Source organism: Lissotriton helveticus, chromosome 9 (genome assembly GCF_964261635.1).
Source record: "Lissotriton helveticus chromosome 9, aLisHel1.1, whole genome shotgun sequence".
NCBI lineage: Eukaryota > Metazoa > Chordata > Amphibia > Caudata > Salamandridae > Lissotriton > Lissotriton helveticus.
The window spans coordinates 123,999,612-124,014,996 of NC_136070.1; the positions used below are offsets into that span (position 1 = coordinate 123,999,612).

Here is a 15,385-nt window from a genome sequence, read left to right on the forward strand (position 1 = left end):
GAGCCTCAGCAAAGACAGTCCTGCCAAGTACCAAACATCAGGAGTTAGATGAACGCATTTCAGTGTGGTGATACGCATCACACTGAAATGCACTTTCACGCATATATTGTGACTTCTCAGCAAGCAGCCGGAGCGCTTCTAATTAGCACCACATTGAGCAAAGATCTAAACTGACAGCACGCATCCGCACTGCTTGCAACAAGCTAAGCGTGGGGGTTGGCTGAGCTCTCTTTGGGCTCTGCTAGCTACAATGTGTTCTGTTCCACCCAACACCCATCATGAGTCACTTATGATCAGTTGCCCAATCTGAACCGCACCATCTGAAACAGCCTGGATAGTGTGACACAAGCACTTATAGGTTGCGGGCCTGGCCACAGACCCCCAGGATCACAGCCGCAGCGGAGTGGTGCCAGGTGCGTCAACAGCCTGGCCACCCTGCACTTCTGTTATAACCCAATGCAGCCGAGCCATAAATTAAGCTGAACAAGTGGAGTCTGTCCTCTCCTCCTGGACTACGGGCGAGCTCTACCCGGATGATCGGTGATGAATGAACGGTTCCCGCTGACCCTGCTAAGTGCCAGGGTGGTTGACTTTTGCAGAGGAGAGCTGGGGGGCATCGCACCCAATGGAAGTCACCCTTTGTGCCAGCAATGTGCTGCCACCAGTCATGAGTGTTACGTGCAAGGAATGAGGCAGTGAGTTCGACTATGTATTGTTGGGGTAAGTGTCACTGACTCATCAAATTTAATTTACTTTTGCAGGAGCGCATCATCATTCAGTTGCTGCACTCAACACTTCCTATTATTGTCACTTGATCACTATCTTTGCTCACTTTGTGCAGTCTGGCTACTAGCATATGTTGTGATGAAGACAGTGGAGGACACTCTTCACTCTGTACTGATGCCATCAATGTAATCTGGTCTCAGTTTTTAATTGATTTCAAATGTATGCATTTAATTGACAAACTGTTGCCTTGCTTTTGTGCTCTTCTACAAGAGCCATATACAAACACCAGATTTTATCTGCTGCACCAGTCCAAGAAGAATGGCTATCAGTGCAAAATAAATGTCTGCACTGTTCAGTTTGTGCAAATGTTGCACTTGTACTTGATACGCAGTGCAAAGGGTGCACAGTTGCCATCTATCTGCAATTGGCAATGCTGATGCAAAATATCACTAGTGTAGTGTGAGTAGTCCTGCCTAACTTTAGTACTTTTTAGTATATAAAGTAGAAACCTTCAATAGCGTCTACATCTTATCGCCCTAATTGGAGGTGACCACTATGGCGCAAACTCACTATCCTCGTAGTGCCAGGAAGGAGGTGTACAGGGGAGCCCTGCAAACTCCTGTATTTGCTCTGAAAATGTAATGCAGTCTGTATGCCAACAGGTTTGCCTGGTGTAGATTTTACTTTAATAGCTTTGTTGTGATGGGCGTTGAGCTGTAAGTAAAGTTACAGCTGCTGAGCACCTCTGCATTGCAATCACTAAAGTCTGCACAAAGTTGTAAAGTCACTAATCTTCTTCCTAATTTACTTTACTTTTACAGAAGCATATTTGTCCAGTTGGGCAGGTATTCATTGTTTGTTTGATTTTGCTTGCAGAAAAGTGTCACTCATAGTCATTAAAATGTCACATAAGTACACCAAAATTATCAAAATGTCACACATAGAAATCTGAAACTCTGGTAGCTGTGCAAACAGCAGTGATACCTTGATCACAACAACACCAAGGAGAAGAGTAGGGTGAAGTGCTGCAGAGTGTTGCACAGAATCAGGTGTCTGTCATGTCACAAAGTGGCATTGAAGTCTCTGATGAAGAAGAAGAGACTAAACCTCAACTTGTAGGAACTACTGAGACAGCATCGGTATGAATAGAGGATCCAGGTGAAGAAACAAACACTGAAGCAAGACGAGTCACTTGTAAAGTTCAATTGCCATGAAGAAAGCATCAAAGGAGATTGAGAACAAGTGTGTCAGTTGATCAAATCCCACCGACCATCACTGAGGAGACAGAGTTAAGCAGTTGAAGTGACACAGAGGAGGAGGAGATTGAGAACAAGTGTGTCAGTTGATCAAATCCCACCGACCATCACTGAGGAGACAGAGTTAAGCAGTTGAAGTGACACAGAGGAGGATTAATAGAGGCTGGGGAGGTTAATAAGAGCAAAAGTGCCTTGTCGAAGGTATTCTATACCTGAATGGTCATACTACGTGAACAAGGTACTAAATGTGTCAGTGGATGAATTGTGTGATGAGAAAACTTAGCTGCTTGAACCTCCATGCCATAACACTAAAGACATTGTGGGATAAAGCTGTTTGACAAAAGACCTTTGGAGAATAACTGAATGAATGAAAAAGACAACTGCTTGAAATGTGCAGAAATACTGAAACGCAATATTTATTTCCTTCCGTTTTAAGAAGATTCCCTGGGTCTAAGGTTGCAGTAGAAGAGAAGGGATAACATTTTAGAAGAACACAATGTAGAATTAGGGATTGTCTAAACAATCATTTATGAATAAACGACTTTGTAAAAGAGACTGCTTAAAGAAAAACTTTGCAAGGAGCATATTTGGAGAAATCTCTGAATTGAACTCTTGAGCTGCTGTATATTTTGCCTGAAACAATCTGATCACAGACAAAAAATGTTTTGCCTTGGAAATAAATGTAAAATCATTATGTGGTAATTTTCGTAATATAAATACTAATGATTATTATAGTGTTAGTTGAGTTTTCTTTAACACCCAAGAAATACATTAGGTATGCAAATGTCACTACCATGTTTACACGTACAAAACAGATGAAGAGCAATTGAAAGCATCATTTGCCAGATACAAAAAGGATGATTCCAATACAAATGTTTATTTTAGGTTAGTACAGGAATACACTCAAGCTATGGACGCAAAAGATTGTTATGTCTGCACCCACTTACCGTCATCTGTAGCTGAAGAAGTCACATATCATCACATTCCATTGTCATATGTAATCACGTGTAATATTTTGCTTTTATTTGTATATAGACAAGAACTCTTTGAATATTTTTACTCACATTATGATTTAATACTATCTAGAGTATCATTACAACAGAGCATGAATTTACATACACAAGCAAAAGAAATGGACTCAGCTTGGTATTATTTTAGACCGTCTATACCTATAGATAGTGTGAAGGCTTATCAACATAACCCAACCTGCTTAGTGAGACCCGTAGAAAAAGTCTTTACAATGGCATTAGAAGAAAGAAACATTAACAATACACATAGTAAGGATAGAGAAAATGATGTTTTGAAAAATGTTTGGAAGAAGGAGGAGGATGACTTTAAAAAGGAAATAGTTTACCTAAAGCTGAAGTTAGACAGAAGACAAAAAGGGAAAATCTGCATTTACAAAATAAGAACACACACAAGAACACATGTGGGAATTAGTAGCTGGGAAAATACATTTGAATTAATGGGAGGTACATGGCAAAGTTTACAGGGGGACGAAAAGGCAATTCCATTCGGATTTTACTTTGTTTGCGGACAAGAACCTTGTTTCCAGTTACCTGCTGATTAGGAGAGTATTTGCTACTTAGCTATATTGTTTCCAAAGAAGAAGAATGTATATAATATAGATGCATTGATAATGAAACCTGCACTCAGACAGACTGATACTACAGAAATGGAAACCAGTTAGTAGGATACATTTTTGGAGCAATCATTCCACCTGTAGAAGTCATACTTAATTATGAAAAGATTAGAAAACTGTCAACAGTTGTTGACAAACTGGCAACTAGCACTTCTGGAACTTTATTAGTTGTAAACACTGATCTTGTAGCAATTAGATCTATGGTTTTGCAAAATCATTTAGCATTAGTCATTTTACTTGCAGAAAAAGGCGGAGTCTGCTAGATGCTGACAACTCAGCATTGTTATTCTTACATACCTGATGAAAGTAAGAAAATTCAAATATTTGCAAGGAACATTTCGGACCTGAAACCAGAATTAGAAGAGTTAGAGACACCTAGTATTTTAGAAAACTTTGGACAGGGAATACGCACAATTGGAAACTGGTTTGCAACTGCAGGAGTAGGAATCTTGAAAGCTACCTTTCTGCCCAAACTAATTATAGGACTTTGTTTACTTACCCTATTTGCATTATTCCAAGGCTGTAGGTATTGCATTACCAACCGAAAGAGCAAAGAAATGAGCAAAAGAATTAGCATTAAATGACCATCTAAATAATGAATATAGAAAATCATTGAAATTCAAATGTTTGAAAAGAAAGAAACAAGAGTTAACTGATGGTGAAAGTGCCCTCTAAATGGACGTTGCATGTGAAAGGTGATGGTTAAAATAACCATCAGATGGGGATTGATGAGCCATTTTATTAAAGAGGTGTAGCAATGTTAACAATCAAAATAATTTTTAACTTACACAACATTAAAATGTGCAAATTTGTAGTACCTAGTTATATCTATTAGTGCAAGGCCTCATAATGTTAAACCAAGCTTCATTATGTTAGCAGCAAAACTGGATGTGCTGAGATGTTTTTGTTTTTTGAAAGCTTCACGCCACATTGCGTTAAAGAATTTACTTGATTAATAATAACGTTTCTGAAATGTTTTGTAAGAATAGAATAGAATAACTTCATATTATTTCACAAATTAAATGCAATGCATGAATAAAGAATCTTAATAGTTTATTCTATTTCTTTTCCAATTTATAATGAATAAATAAGGAGCTGAGTAATATTCATTTTTGAAAATGTTTCATTTTCACACAAGTGTATTGCATAGCCTAACATGCAATTTATTTAATTAGAAAGTTAGAATGTTCTCATATCCATGGGAACGGAGGTCAAAGAATCGAAAGGCCTCAAATGTAAGCATAATTGTAGGATGTGTTTCATATGTCAAGGTAATTCTTTGTAAGCCTAGCGAGAAGGAACGTGAGAAAGAATGGAATGAGACGGTTCTTAAGAAGACTCGAATGTCCATTGGTTGGAAGGAAGGAGAAGATACAGAACGATTTGCAACATTGCTTTCAGCTGTTTATATTAATATGTGTTCCCAGAGTAGGTTACCATTATCAGCCCCACTCCATGCCATTTCTCATGCTGTTTGACGCAACTCTTTCTAGAACCCACTACCTAGACGCTTTATGCAATTATCTTCACTACTTGCCCGCATTGAAGGTCACTGCTAATAGCTTTATGCTGATGGCTGAATGCTGATTTGCAACCCTGCCTAACCTGTTTCCTGATTGCAGTGGCTACTGCATGATTATTTTGCTTTTGTGAACCTCTCTTTATGGGAAAGTCAGCTGATATTGATTGATTGAATTTGACCTTCATGCTCACTCCTGCTCTTGAACTTGAACTCTTAATGGATTTCTGCTAACACCCACTTTTCACCCCATCCTTATGAAATGCTCTGTATTGCTTATTTGAAGACTTGTTCTTATCAGTATATTTTTACTATCAATTCTGTAATTTGATTGATGCCTTTTGACAAATTAAATAAAAAAGAGAAAAAAATCTTACTAAACCTTCTAATGAAAATATGACCCTGAAAAACGTATAAAAACTCTATTGACTGATTTAGAAGTAGTATTGTGATTGCTGATGTTGTGATGTAAAGCTCATGACCTTCTTATAGATGAAAGCAAAGGTCAGTCGCCGGGAAGTGAGGGGAAGCTCTCACGAGTAAGAGAGTGAGGAACTACCCTGTTTTGGTGTGAGATAGAGATGTTAAACTGTTTTATTTAAATTGATTCCTGCTCCAGCAGAGATTTCCAGCCCATTCACGAAGGCATGCAAGAGTACATGAAAGAGTACTTCTATAGTACCAGTTCCCATACTGATAAATGCTTTTGTGCATTGATCCAGTTGTTCTTTCTTAGAAGGGCCTGTGTGCTGTAAATACAAAGTATGATACACTGAAAATAACAAATACAGAACCCTAACATTCATTGACGTCTGAAGCAAATGCAGCATAAGCAAATCCAGAGAAGAAAGGGACAGTGTAGGGAGGTCAATATAAGACCGGCATTATGGAAGCAAACTCCAAAAGCACTCTCCATCATATCTTAAGACCTATGTGCCCCAGCAGCATGACAAATAAACAATATGCCTATTCACCAGCCGCCATCATTTTTGCTTTAAGTACTATATCTAATCTATATTTTCGAATATGTTTCTTTGTAGAGAAATGATAGCTTTTGTGGAGTATCATCACCAGATCATTCAGCACATTTTTTAAATAATTAGCTGGATGTGAATGCCAAGTAAACGCAAGTTAAATAAGAATAACAGATCTTACCTTTCCTGCCCGAGTTACCCTGGCCAGAAGGCTTCTCTACTACAGGGCCTACATGGAAAACAGAAAACAAAATATTGCAAACATTTTCTCATCAAATAGGAGCTAGCCATCATGAACAGGTATACAACACAGCACATTTTAGAGGCAGTAAGGCTGCAAACAACTTGGAGGGGCTATCCAGTGAAAGTGTAAGAACCTGTATTATTAACCTGTACACCCACCCACTATGGAGCACCCCGTTTTCTTCTATTAAAATGACATGAGATTATTGCAGTTTTTATCTCAAAGTAGTTATAGTATAAGAAGTCCATGTTTAGGCAGCATGAGTTCCTTTTTTTATTTTTATCTTGGTGGCATAGACTTGCAATAAAAATAATTTAAAAAATTAACGATCACACCTGCTTATCAAGGATATACTTATTGGAGTTGCCAATGCTTGTTTTTGGCCATGTCCGAGTCCCTAGAAAAATAACGGCACAAAACACCCTTCAGCTAATGTTAAGCATACACTGCTAGCAAAATAAATGTTCTCAAAGCAAATGAAAATGTTTTTGCACCATTAAGGACCTCGTTATGAGTGACAAGGAGTTCCTGTTTTGACCAAAACTCCTGTTTCCAGCTGAAATTATTTTAAAAGTGGCGTGATATTCCAACATATCTGCCTGCTTAAAGCAGGAGGTTAGGTGTCCAGAAATGGGCCCAGAATTATGGAACTCTATGTGGTAGTGAGTGTGGTAATACCAAATTTCAAGTTATTCCCCACTCAAGCTGCAAAATATTTGCTGGTGGAGCAAAAGAATGGGAATTCTGCATTGGTATCTGTAATACTGAGTTTGGTGTTAAAGTATAATTTTTCTGACTGCACATAATGAGGACTTTAAAGGTCTAAAAATTATTTTGGTTAAGCTGTGATGAGGGTGAACAGAAGCACCTATTCACTGCTGAGCATAACAACACTCAAGGGGCAAAGGATTGAACCTTCAAACGATCTGGGCACTTTATATTTTCGATAGAGCATGAAGGATGTGTGACTGTGCAACTGAATGCCACCTCATAGCAATTACGTGGAACGCGGAAGAGGCATGATTAGGATTGTTAATGATAATATAATGCAAGTAACAGTAGGCGGTATGACAAGAGCGAACCTTTGCAAGCATTTTGCTTTGCCCCATGTACCAGACACGCATAGGGCAAACAAAAGCTTCTTCTAATCTCTGATCCTTTTGTGAGGGCTCTTAGAGTGTAGACTATATATGTAAATAATTTGTCTCACGAGGACATAGCAGAACTCCTACTTAACAACAGCATAGGGCAAATTGTATAGCAAGGGCTGCATGTCTCCATAACACCAAGGGGCAGATTTACAAGCACCTTGCGCCTCTTTTATGCCGCCGTTGTGTCACTTTTGTGATGCAGCGGCAGCGCAAAAGATGCGCCATGGTGCGGGGTATTTACAACGTGACGCAGCTCCCAGATGCGTCACGTTGTAAAGCTCTGCGCCAGAAGGAGGCGTTCCATCGCAGGGGGGTGGGGGGGAGGTGTTCCGGCACAGGAACGCCTCCCAAAAGTGGCTGAGTGAAATCTACAAGATTTCACTCAGTCACTTTTGGGCCCATGCTGCGTCAAAACCACGAGCCTTCTTGAAGCAGGCGTAAGGATTTACGCAGCATTGTGGAGATAGAGCCCCCCCAGAGCATTGCTGGAGCTGCATCGCGCTTGCAACGCAACTCAGGCAATGCGCCCCTTTTACCGCACAGATGCGTCACGCATCTGTGCCGATTTTGCCCCATGGTTCGACACATTGTAAATGCGGCGCATCCAGGGTGGCGGAGCTGGGGCGCCCAATTACTGGCGCATCACTACTGATATGCAGGGATGCGCCAGTAATTGTAAATCTGCCCCTTTGCTGGGAGTAGAAGTAGCAATGTAGAAGGTCCATGAGGACAAATAGCCACACAAAAGGTCAATGAATCTAAGCCTTAAATCCAAGTCCCAATAAAGGTCTGGGGGCAGAAAATCCAGTGAGGGATTAGGAAATTCAATTTAAGAATAGATTTTCATGAATTGACAATTATTCTACGGTCAGTATTTGGTAGAAGGCTCTTAATAAATGTCACTATACTAATACTTTAAAGGTGGTAGCATTGTACAAGGGGTTACTCAAGCATCAGTAATACATTAAATGGCTATATCCCACACATTTTATATTCTTAAAGAGTAAACCTCAATATTAATAATGAGGACCGGCGCGCAATTCATGATCAATTAAAAATAATTGCCCACTTTATGGCAATTCCAGCCAAAAACAAGAGTCTTCCCCAGCCAAGTCTACTTAAGCTATGCACCCTCCCTGATTCTGAAACAATCCGTCCACACAAAACTTACCCCTTCACATCCACCTTTCAGAAATGAGTTCAAACACATCTCTTTAAGAAGCATTCCAACCTCAACAGATAACATCCCTACGCCCCTGCTTAATCTTGAACAACTTGGGACTTTTTCCCCCATTGGTACTTATGCATGAGATTTAGAACCATTCCCTACTCTCAGAATTTATGTAAACCACTCCTATGCTCCCTAGCTGCTCTATAGAAATCTGGTACAAAACAACATGTTAACTAATCATAACTTCAACACAAAAAACATGTTATCAAAAACCTTATAGCACTTGGAACCACTTACTTCCTCAACTGTATACATGATAAATAAGAATCAGCAAATGTTAACAACCATCCCAGTAGCAACCTAGAACGTCTCATTGTAACAGAAATGTTGCTGAACACTGTCTTGCAAAGCATTAGGTACTTTCTGCTATCTCCAGACTACTCAAATCTGTAACTTGAATGAGAACTGAAATATATGACAAAATATATTATGATTTCCAAACAAAACCCATGTTTTCAAACCCTTATACAGTGTTAGGACTAGAAATAAAAAAAATCAGGCATACCAAAATGCAACAGCTACCACCTGTGGGAAATAAAACCTTTGTCCAATACAGCAACCGAATGACAGCCTAACTTAGTGTTCCATAGTGCGGATATGTTTCAGCTATTTCGGTCTTCACCAGGAAAATAGTTGGAACCTGCCTTTCAATAACATCATAAATTTCCTAAAAAAAGGGTGACACTTAGTTCTGCACAAGTCACATCAGCATGGCTGAAAACATCTTAGCAAAGATCATCAAAAATCAGAACATAGAATTTTATATTCCTGCTCTGATTGACTGTTAAGGCCATATGTTTATCCACTTAAATTTCAATATCATGACACCTAAACTAAACCTAAAAACATATAGCCAAGAACCTTTGAGAACACCGATCCTGACATGTTGTTTAACAACACAGTGCAATCACAGATACCATTGTATCTATGCACACCTCAAAACATAATATCATAAAAGGTTACCAGCACACCAAATTGAGGAGGTCTACACACCTTATCAAACATCTCTTTTCCTTTTGTACCAGTATGATAGGCACTAGCCTTTCGGAGCTTTCAATTTCCTTTATGATACTGACTACTGTAAGAAATTGGGCTACTGTTTGAGGGGGTGAAACCCCATTCAAGCAGTAACCATAACCCTTTTAAGGGGGAAGTCACAAGCAAACCCTAAATTAACCTGTGCTCAACCCCTATAGCTTAGCACAGAGCAGTCCGGCTTAACTTAGAGGCAATGCGTAAAGTATTTGTGCAACACTTCAAACTGTAATAAAAAAACACATCACAAAAGGATCCCACATCAGGTTTAGACGAATAGATGAATATTTCATAAATAAAAAAAGACCAAAACCACAAAACAGGAGCTATGCAATTTTAAAGATGTAAGTGTTAATAGCACCAAAAGCATATAAGCACCAACTGTGGATGTAGATATCTAGTAGCGCCAGACAGGGACAAAGTCACAAATTCAGGGCAACCACGATGGAGCGCTAGCCAGCTTTGGGGACCCAGTTAGGTCGCTGAACAAGAGTACCTTAAATCCTAGTTGTTGAGCATTGCGAGGTCCTGTCTCGAGGAAGCTTTACGCAGCCAAGGCAATGCTTCGGTATGGAGGAGCTGCGAGGCAAGGTCCTGTGTCGAGGATCCTGTCTACAAAGGCTTGAGATGTGCAGTCCAGTGTCGAGGATGCATCACAAGTCGTCGGCACCGGATGAGGCAATACATTGGTTCTGAGAAGCTGCGAGGCTGCGATTCGAGAACCTGCGTCATCATCAAGGCTGTTGTTGACTACAGATTTGCGATTTGGGGGCAGGGCAGTTCCGATGTGGGCTGTGTGAAACCTGGTGGAGAGGCGATGCGTTCGTTCTGCTCAGGATTGCGCTGTGCAGCAGAGGGGATGTGCCCATTCTGTGGGGTCCATAGATATGGGTGGCAGAGCATCTTCCGGCTCACCTCCAAGTGTCCAGGACTGAGGTGGCAGCACCAGGAAGGCTAGGACTCATAGATGGCAGAGTCCAGGTACTGGGTTCCAGGTTGTTGGAGCGTTCTGTCCCTGAGGCTCTTGTCAGGAGGCTGGCCAAAAAGCCCTTGGAGTCAATCCGGGGTACTGGGTTCAACAGCTGCAGGTCCAGTCCTCCTCACTGAGGCAAGAGGGCAGCAGGCAACAGTCCAGCACAGCAGGGCAGCAGTCCTATAGAGCAGCCGTCCAGCATAGTTGAAGTTCTTTCAGCAGCACAGCAGCTCTTCTTCCTAGTAGAGTATCCACACGTCCAAAAGTGTACTGAAGGGTTGATGTCTGAGGTCAAGTATTTAAACCTGGGCCTTCTTTTGAAGTGGGAGTAGCTTGTAGAGGCTTTCCTTTAAAGTCCTCAGGCTTCCTGCCTTCCCTGGTTTGCAGACCTTTCTGTGAAGTAAGGACACAGCCTCTTCAAGTGTAAGAAGAGCTGTGCCCTGCTCCGCCGTCCCATCCTGCCAGTTATGGCCAGTCCAGGCACAACTAAGCCCCTTATTGTGTGTAGCTATCTAGGATGAATACACAAACCCCAACTGTCAACTACACCCAGATGTGTGACCCAGAGATCGACTGTAGGCACTAAATGGCTAAGGAAGGAAAATGACAACTTTCCAAAAGTGCCAGTTTCAGAATTGAAATTCAATACCTGACTTCACCATAAAAGAGGATTTTTCATTACAATTCCAAGGACACCAAAGATGAAATGGTTACCTGTTCCCATTTGGAAGTTACAGCTTATTAAATGTAATAGGGTAACTCCACTGTTATCCTATGGGAGAGGTAGGCCTTACAGTAAAGAAAAATGAATTTAATTGTTTTCACTACCATGACATGCAAAAATTAAACGTACATGTCCAATGTTTTAAATACATTGCACCCTGCCTTCTGGGCTGTCTAGGGCCTACCCTAGGGATGACATATGTATTAAAAAGAAAGGTTTGTGCCTAGCAAAAGGTTTATTTTGTCAGGTCGAAATGGCAGTTTGAAACTGCACCAAGGCTGCAATGGCAGAAGTGAGGCATATTTAAAGGAGTGCTTAAGTGTGTTGCACAGTCAGTGCTGCAGGCCCACTAGTAGCAATTAATTTACAGGCCCTGAGCAGATGCAGTACCTCTTTATTAGGGACTTACAAGGGACTTACAAGTACACTAAATACGCCAATTGTGGATAAGCCAATATTATCTAATTTTACGGCGAGAGCAGATGCACTTTAGCACTTGTTAGCATTGGCAAAGCGCGCCGAGTCCTAAGACCAGCAAAAACGAGATCAGCAAAAAAATAAGAGAGGGGAAAGCAAAATGTTTAAGGGAAGACTGCACTAAGGCTGGTGTTTAACAACTACAATACCAACAAATATCAACTACATCAATATTGTAAAGGTAAGTATATATAGTCAAGTATAGATTTACTATTTCTAACTTCACCTCTATATAGTTTAAAGATATATGTATCATGAAGGTAGATATATGTGGAGGGAAGAATAGCAAATATATACTTATCGATTTATGCTTATATTCATGATAATGAGGTTGTTTATATTTTGACTGTGATATTTTTGTAGCATGATATATAACATATGCTATTCAGATAGAATACCTTAGCAAACATCGAATTAAAAATGATGAAAACTCCCTAGCAAAATTGCCATTAGCACACTTTTGACTAGACAAGTGTAATGTGCATTTCCCGCTCCTTTCAGTCCTTTTGCACCACAAATGTTATTTTCATAGAGTAGTACTTGTATCTGTCGCTCAGAGTCACTGGTACCTTCACTGACTCCATCTGTATCTCATGAACATCATAGAGGCAAAGATCCATTGAGACTGGTGTGGTTTGTAAAGCTATTATCATGATTTAATATGACATCTGAATAGCAATGTGTGTCTTATTTATGTAATACCTTACTTAAATCCTCTGTGAAATGAATTTGCTGCAGACATGAGGTCAGCGAATAATGTTCTGGACCATAAATGGAAAACCTGTCAACCTTTGTAGAAACTACTGTAAACTGAACTTTTCCAATAAGCATTAAAATCACAACTAAGTCCACTTGACACTGACCACAAACTGGTGGTAAGCACTACTAAGCCACTCAGAATAACAGAAAATGTCTCCTCTAATTCAGAAGCCACAATTATGTTATCACAATGTGTATACTGCCTGCAATAACCCAAACTAGATAACGTACTTCTATCCCAGAGGTAGCAACGTTCAGTACATACAATTATTTGTTTTAAAGAAAATGTTCTGCAGTACCTGCAACACAACATGAATGGATCTAAGAAAACACATCAAATAAATAAATGATCTGATCCATGAATAGGAAATCCTGAACTAGAGGCAGTACATTGTGTATATATGTATACACACACCACAGATGCCAGGGGTTTTTCAGGGTCTTTTTTAATTTGAATGCTATCTGTAGGAAAATGCCTTTTTTTCCAGGATCAGCCCCATTTATTTTGGATTGAAGATTCTGGGGTTTTGACTCTGTTCCCTTAGGACTCTGCTAACCAGGCCCAGTATGTGTGCTCAGACCCATACATGTAGAATTGGCTAAATCCCTGCATGCATTTTTTGGTGTAGTCGGTAGTAAAATCCGCATTTATACCCCAAAGATCTTATAATGGGCAATAATTATCGCACATGATAAATTCTGACCCTCACATAGTCCGATTTCATCTGTACGATACTTATCATTTTAGCTACCACTGGTAACGAGGGCCTTAATATACGCTTAGAAATGAAGAATTACCTAGAGAGTTAGCAATTCCAGTTCAGTTCCACAGGTAAGTCCTCATTTCTTCATGGAGTGTCATCCGGAGACTGCTGAAAGCAGGTGCAAGGCCCCAAACTCTGGCTGAAAAACAGGTATATGGGGTTACCCCAGACCTTTCAATACCAATGAGGACCATAGTTCTTGTTACCAACCCCTTGGAAGCACCAGGAACATCCTAATAAGGTCTTTATTAATCGGCAATAAGTGCATAGGTTAGAAGTGCAGTTCCTATTAAAAAAGTATCTTTCTGATACCTTGCTGAAAACTGTCTGTGTACTTCATCTGATTTGTGAACAATAAAGTGAAGTACACAAGGACACGATGACTTATTAGGGAGAAATGAGCAAAGTCCCAACAAAAGTGTTGTTACAAATTAGGGCCAGACAGAAGCCATCCTCTGCTTTCTTCCCATGTGCTAGCAGTCCCTAAAGTTGGTTACCTATGACTAAAGGTGAGTTACTTGAGCTTTGAACACTGGAAATTAGTTTTGTAAATATTTATTGAGTGTTTTCTTTCAATCTACGAGAGGTAGAAAAACATCAAAATTACTACGTTAATATGTAGAGAAAAAGTATGTCACCATTAAGAGTACCGCTTCCAGTGATGACAGGCTAGGAGCATGCTACAAAGGAAGGGAGCTTTGGTGCTATGAAGGTTGGCAGCCGGTTAATGGCTTCATCCTGATTGGCATAATATAACCTGGTTATAAAACTGCTTAAGGAAATACTGTTATGTTAGTTACTCGTAGACGTTTCAGTAATTTTAATGCTTTTGTCTATTCACAGAATCTGAGTGTAAAGTTAATCAAAATTGGAGACTTACACGTATCCACAACGTGAAAAAGGGGGTGGAGCCAAATTTACAAATGTTAGCTATTACTGCCAAAAGGAAACAGTAGTAAGTCCAGCACCATAAATGGTCACCCACCTACATTGCAACACCCCCTAAAGAAAATATTGGACACAGGGACTTGAAATAAAACTCTATAGGAAATAATGTTAAACCAAATTACATTATTTAAAATAGTGTAAAATATAAAGAATACCAGGATTCCCTACTGGTTGATAGCACCTTCTACAAAGCTAGATAACATAAATAAATGTAATTTAAAACTAAAAAAATCTATAACTAATTCATAATTATTATTTGATTTTTTTTAAATATTTTGACAGATTTTTGAAATTTATAATGTAACATTATTTTTTATCAGAGTATAATTAAACTACTTTTAATTGTTCAGTTCAGTTCAGTTCAAGAAAAACTTTATTTAGTTATCATAACCATAAAGCGTTATACTAGAGATACATTATCGGTTTTAAAATCAATTTCCATAATTAAAGCTAAAATGCATATTTACTTTGTTAACTGTTCACTTCAGGGGTGGACAATGTGAGTGTTCCCAACTTCTTATCAGGTTTGTCTAGCTCAGATAGCATTTCTAAAAAAAAAAAGCAAAGTATTCGGCTGTTCTGAGGCAGATTTCTTCACCACCAAGATCAAGGCTATTCACCCAGTGTTCATGATTTGTGGAGGAACATGCCTGGGGAAGAATGCTCCAATCTTGCCAGAGGTCTCCTACATGCCTTCTCTCCCTTACCAGTCATATCCAAGATGCTAGCCACTCAATTGAGGTGCCATGAGAGGATTATTCTTATTGTACCATCCTGGCACCGAAGTCTCCTCAGCTGGATTTTTGCCGCAGTGCTCGGCTCCAGAGAGGATTCTACCCATATGTACTTCCCCTCTTCACTCTCTCCTTCCTTGTTGTAGTCATCCCTTCTGAGAATATGCTTGTTGGTATAGAGGTTGAAACTCTAGAACTACAGAATATGTTTTTGACCTCAGCTGTTCA

At 39.7% G+C, this 15,385-nt stretch overlaps 1 protein-coding gene across 6 annotated transcripts in view; it reads right to left on the minus strand.

The window, feature by feature from the left end:
- Positions 1-15,385, minus strand: part of SMOC1 (SPARC related modular calcium binding 1) — a 651,789-nt gene that overhangs the window by 384,913 nt on the left and 251,491 nt on the right. For all 6 annotated transcript variants that reach the window (XM_078659597.1, XM_078659602.1, XM_078659600.1 and 3 more), the window contains exon 5: positions 6,299-6,346. In XM_078659597.1, coding sequence (XP_078515723.1) covers positions 6,299-6,346 — 48 coding nt within the window. The remainder of the gene's footprint in view (positions 1-6,298; positions 6,347-15,385) is intronic.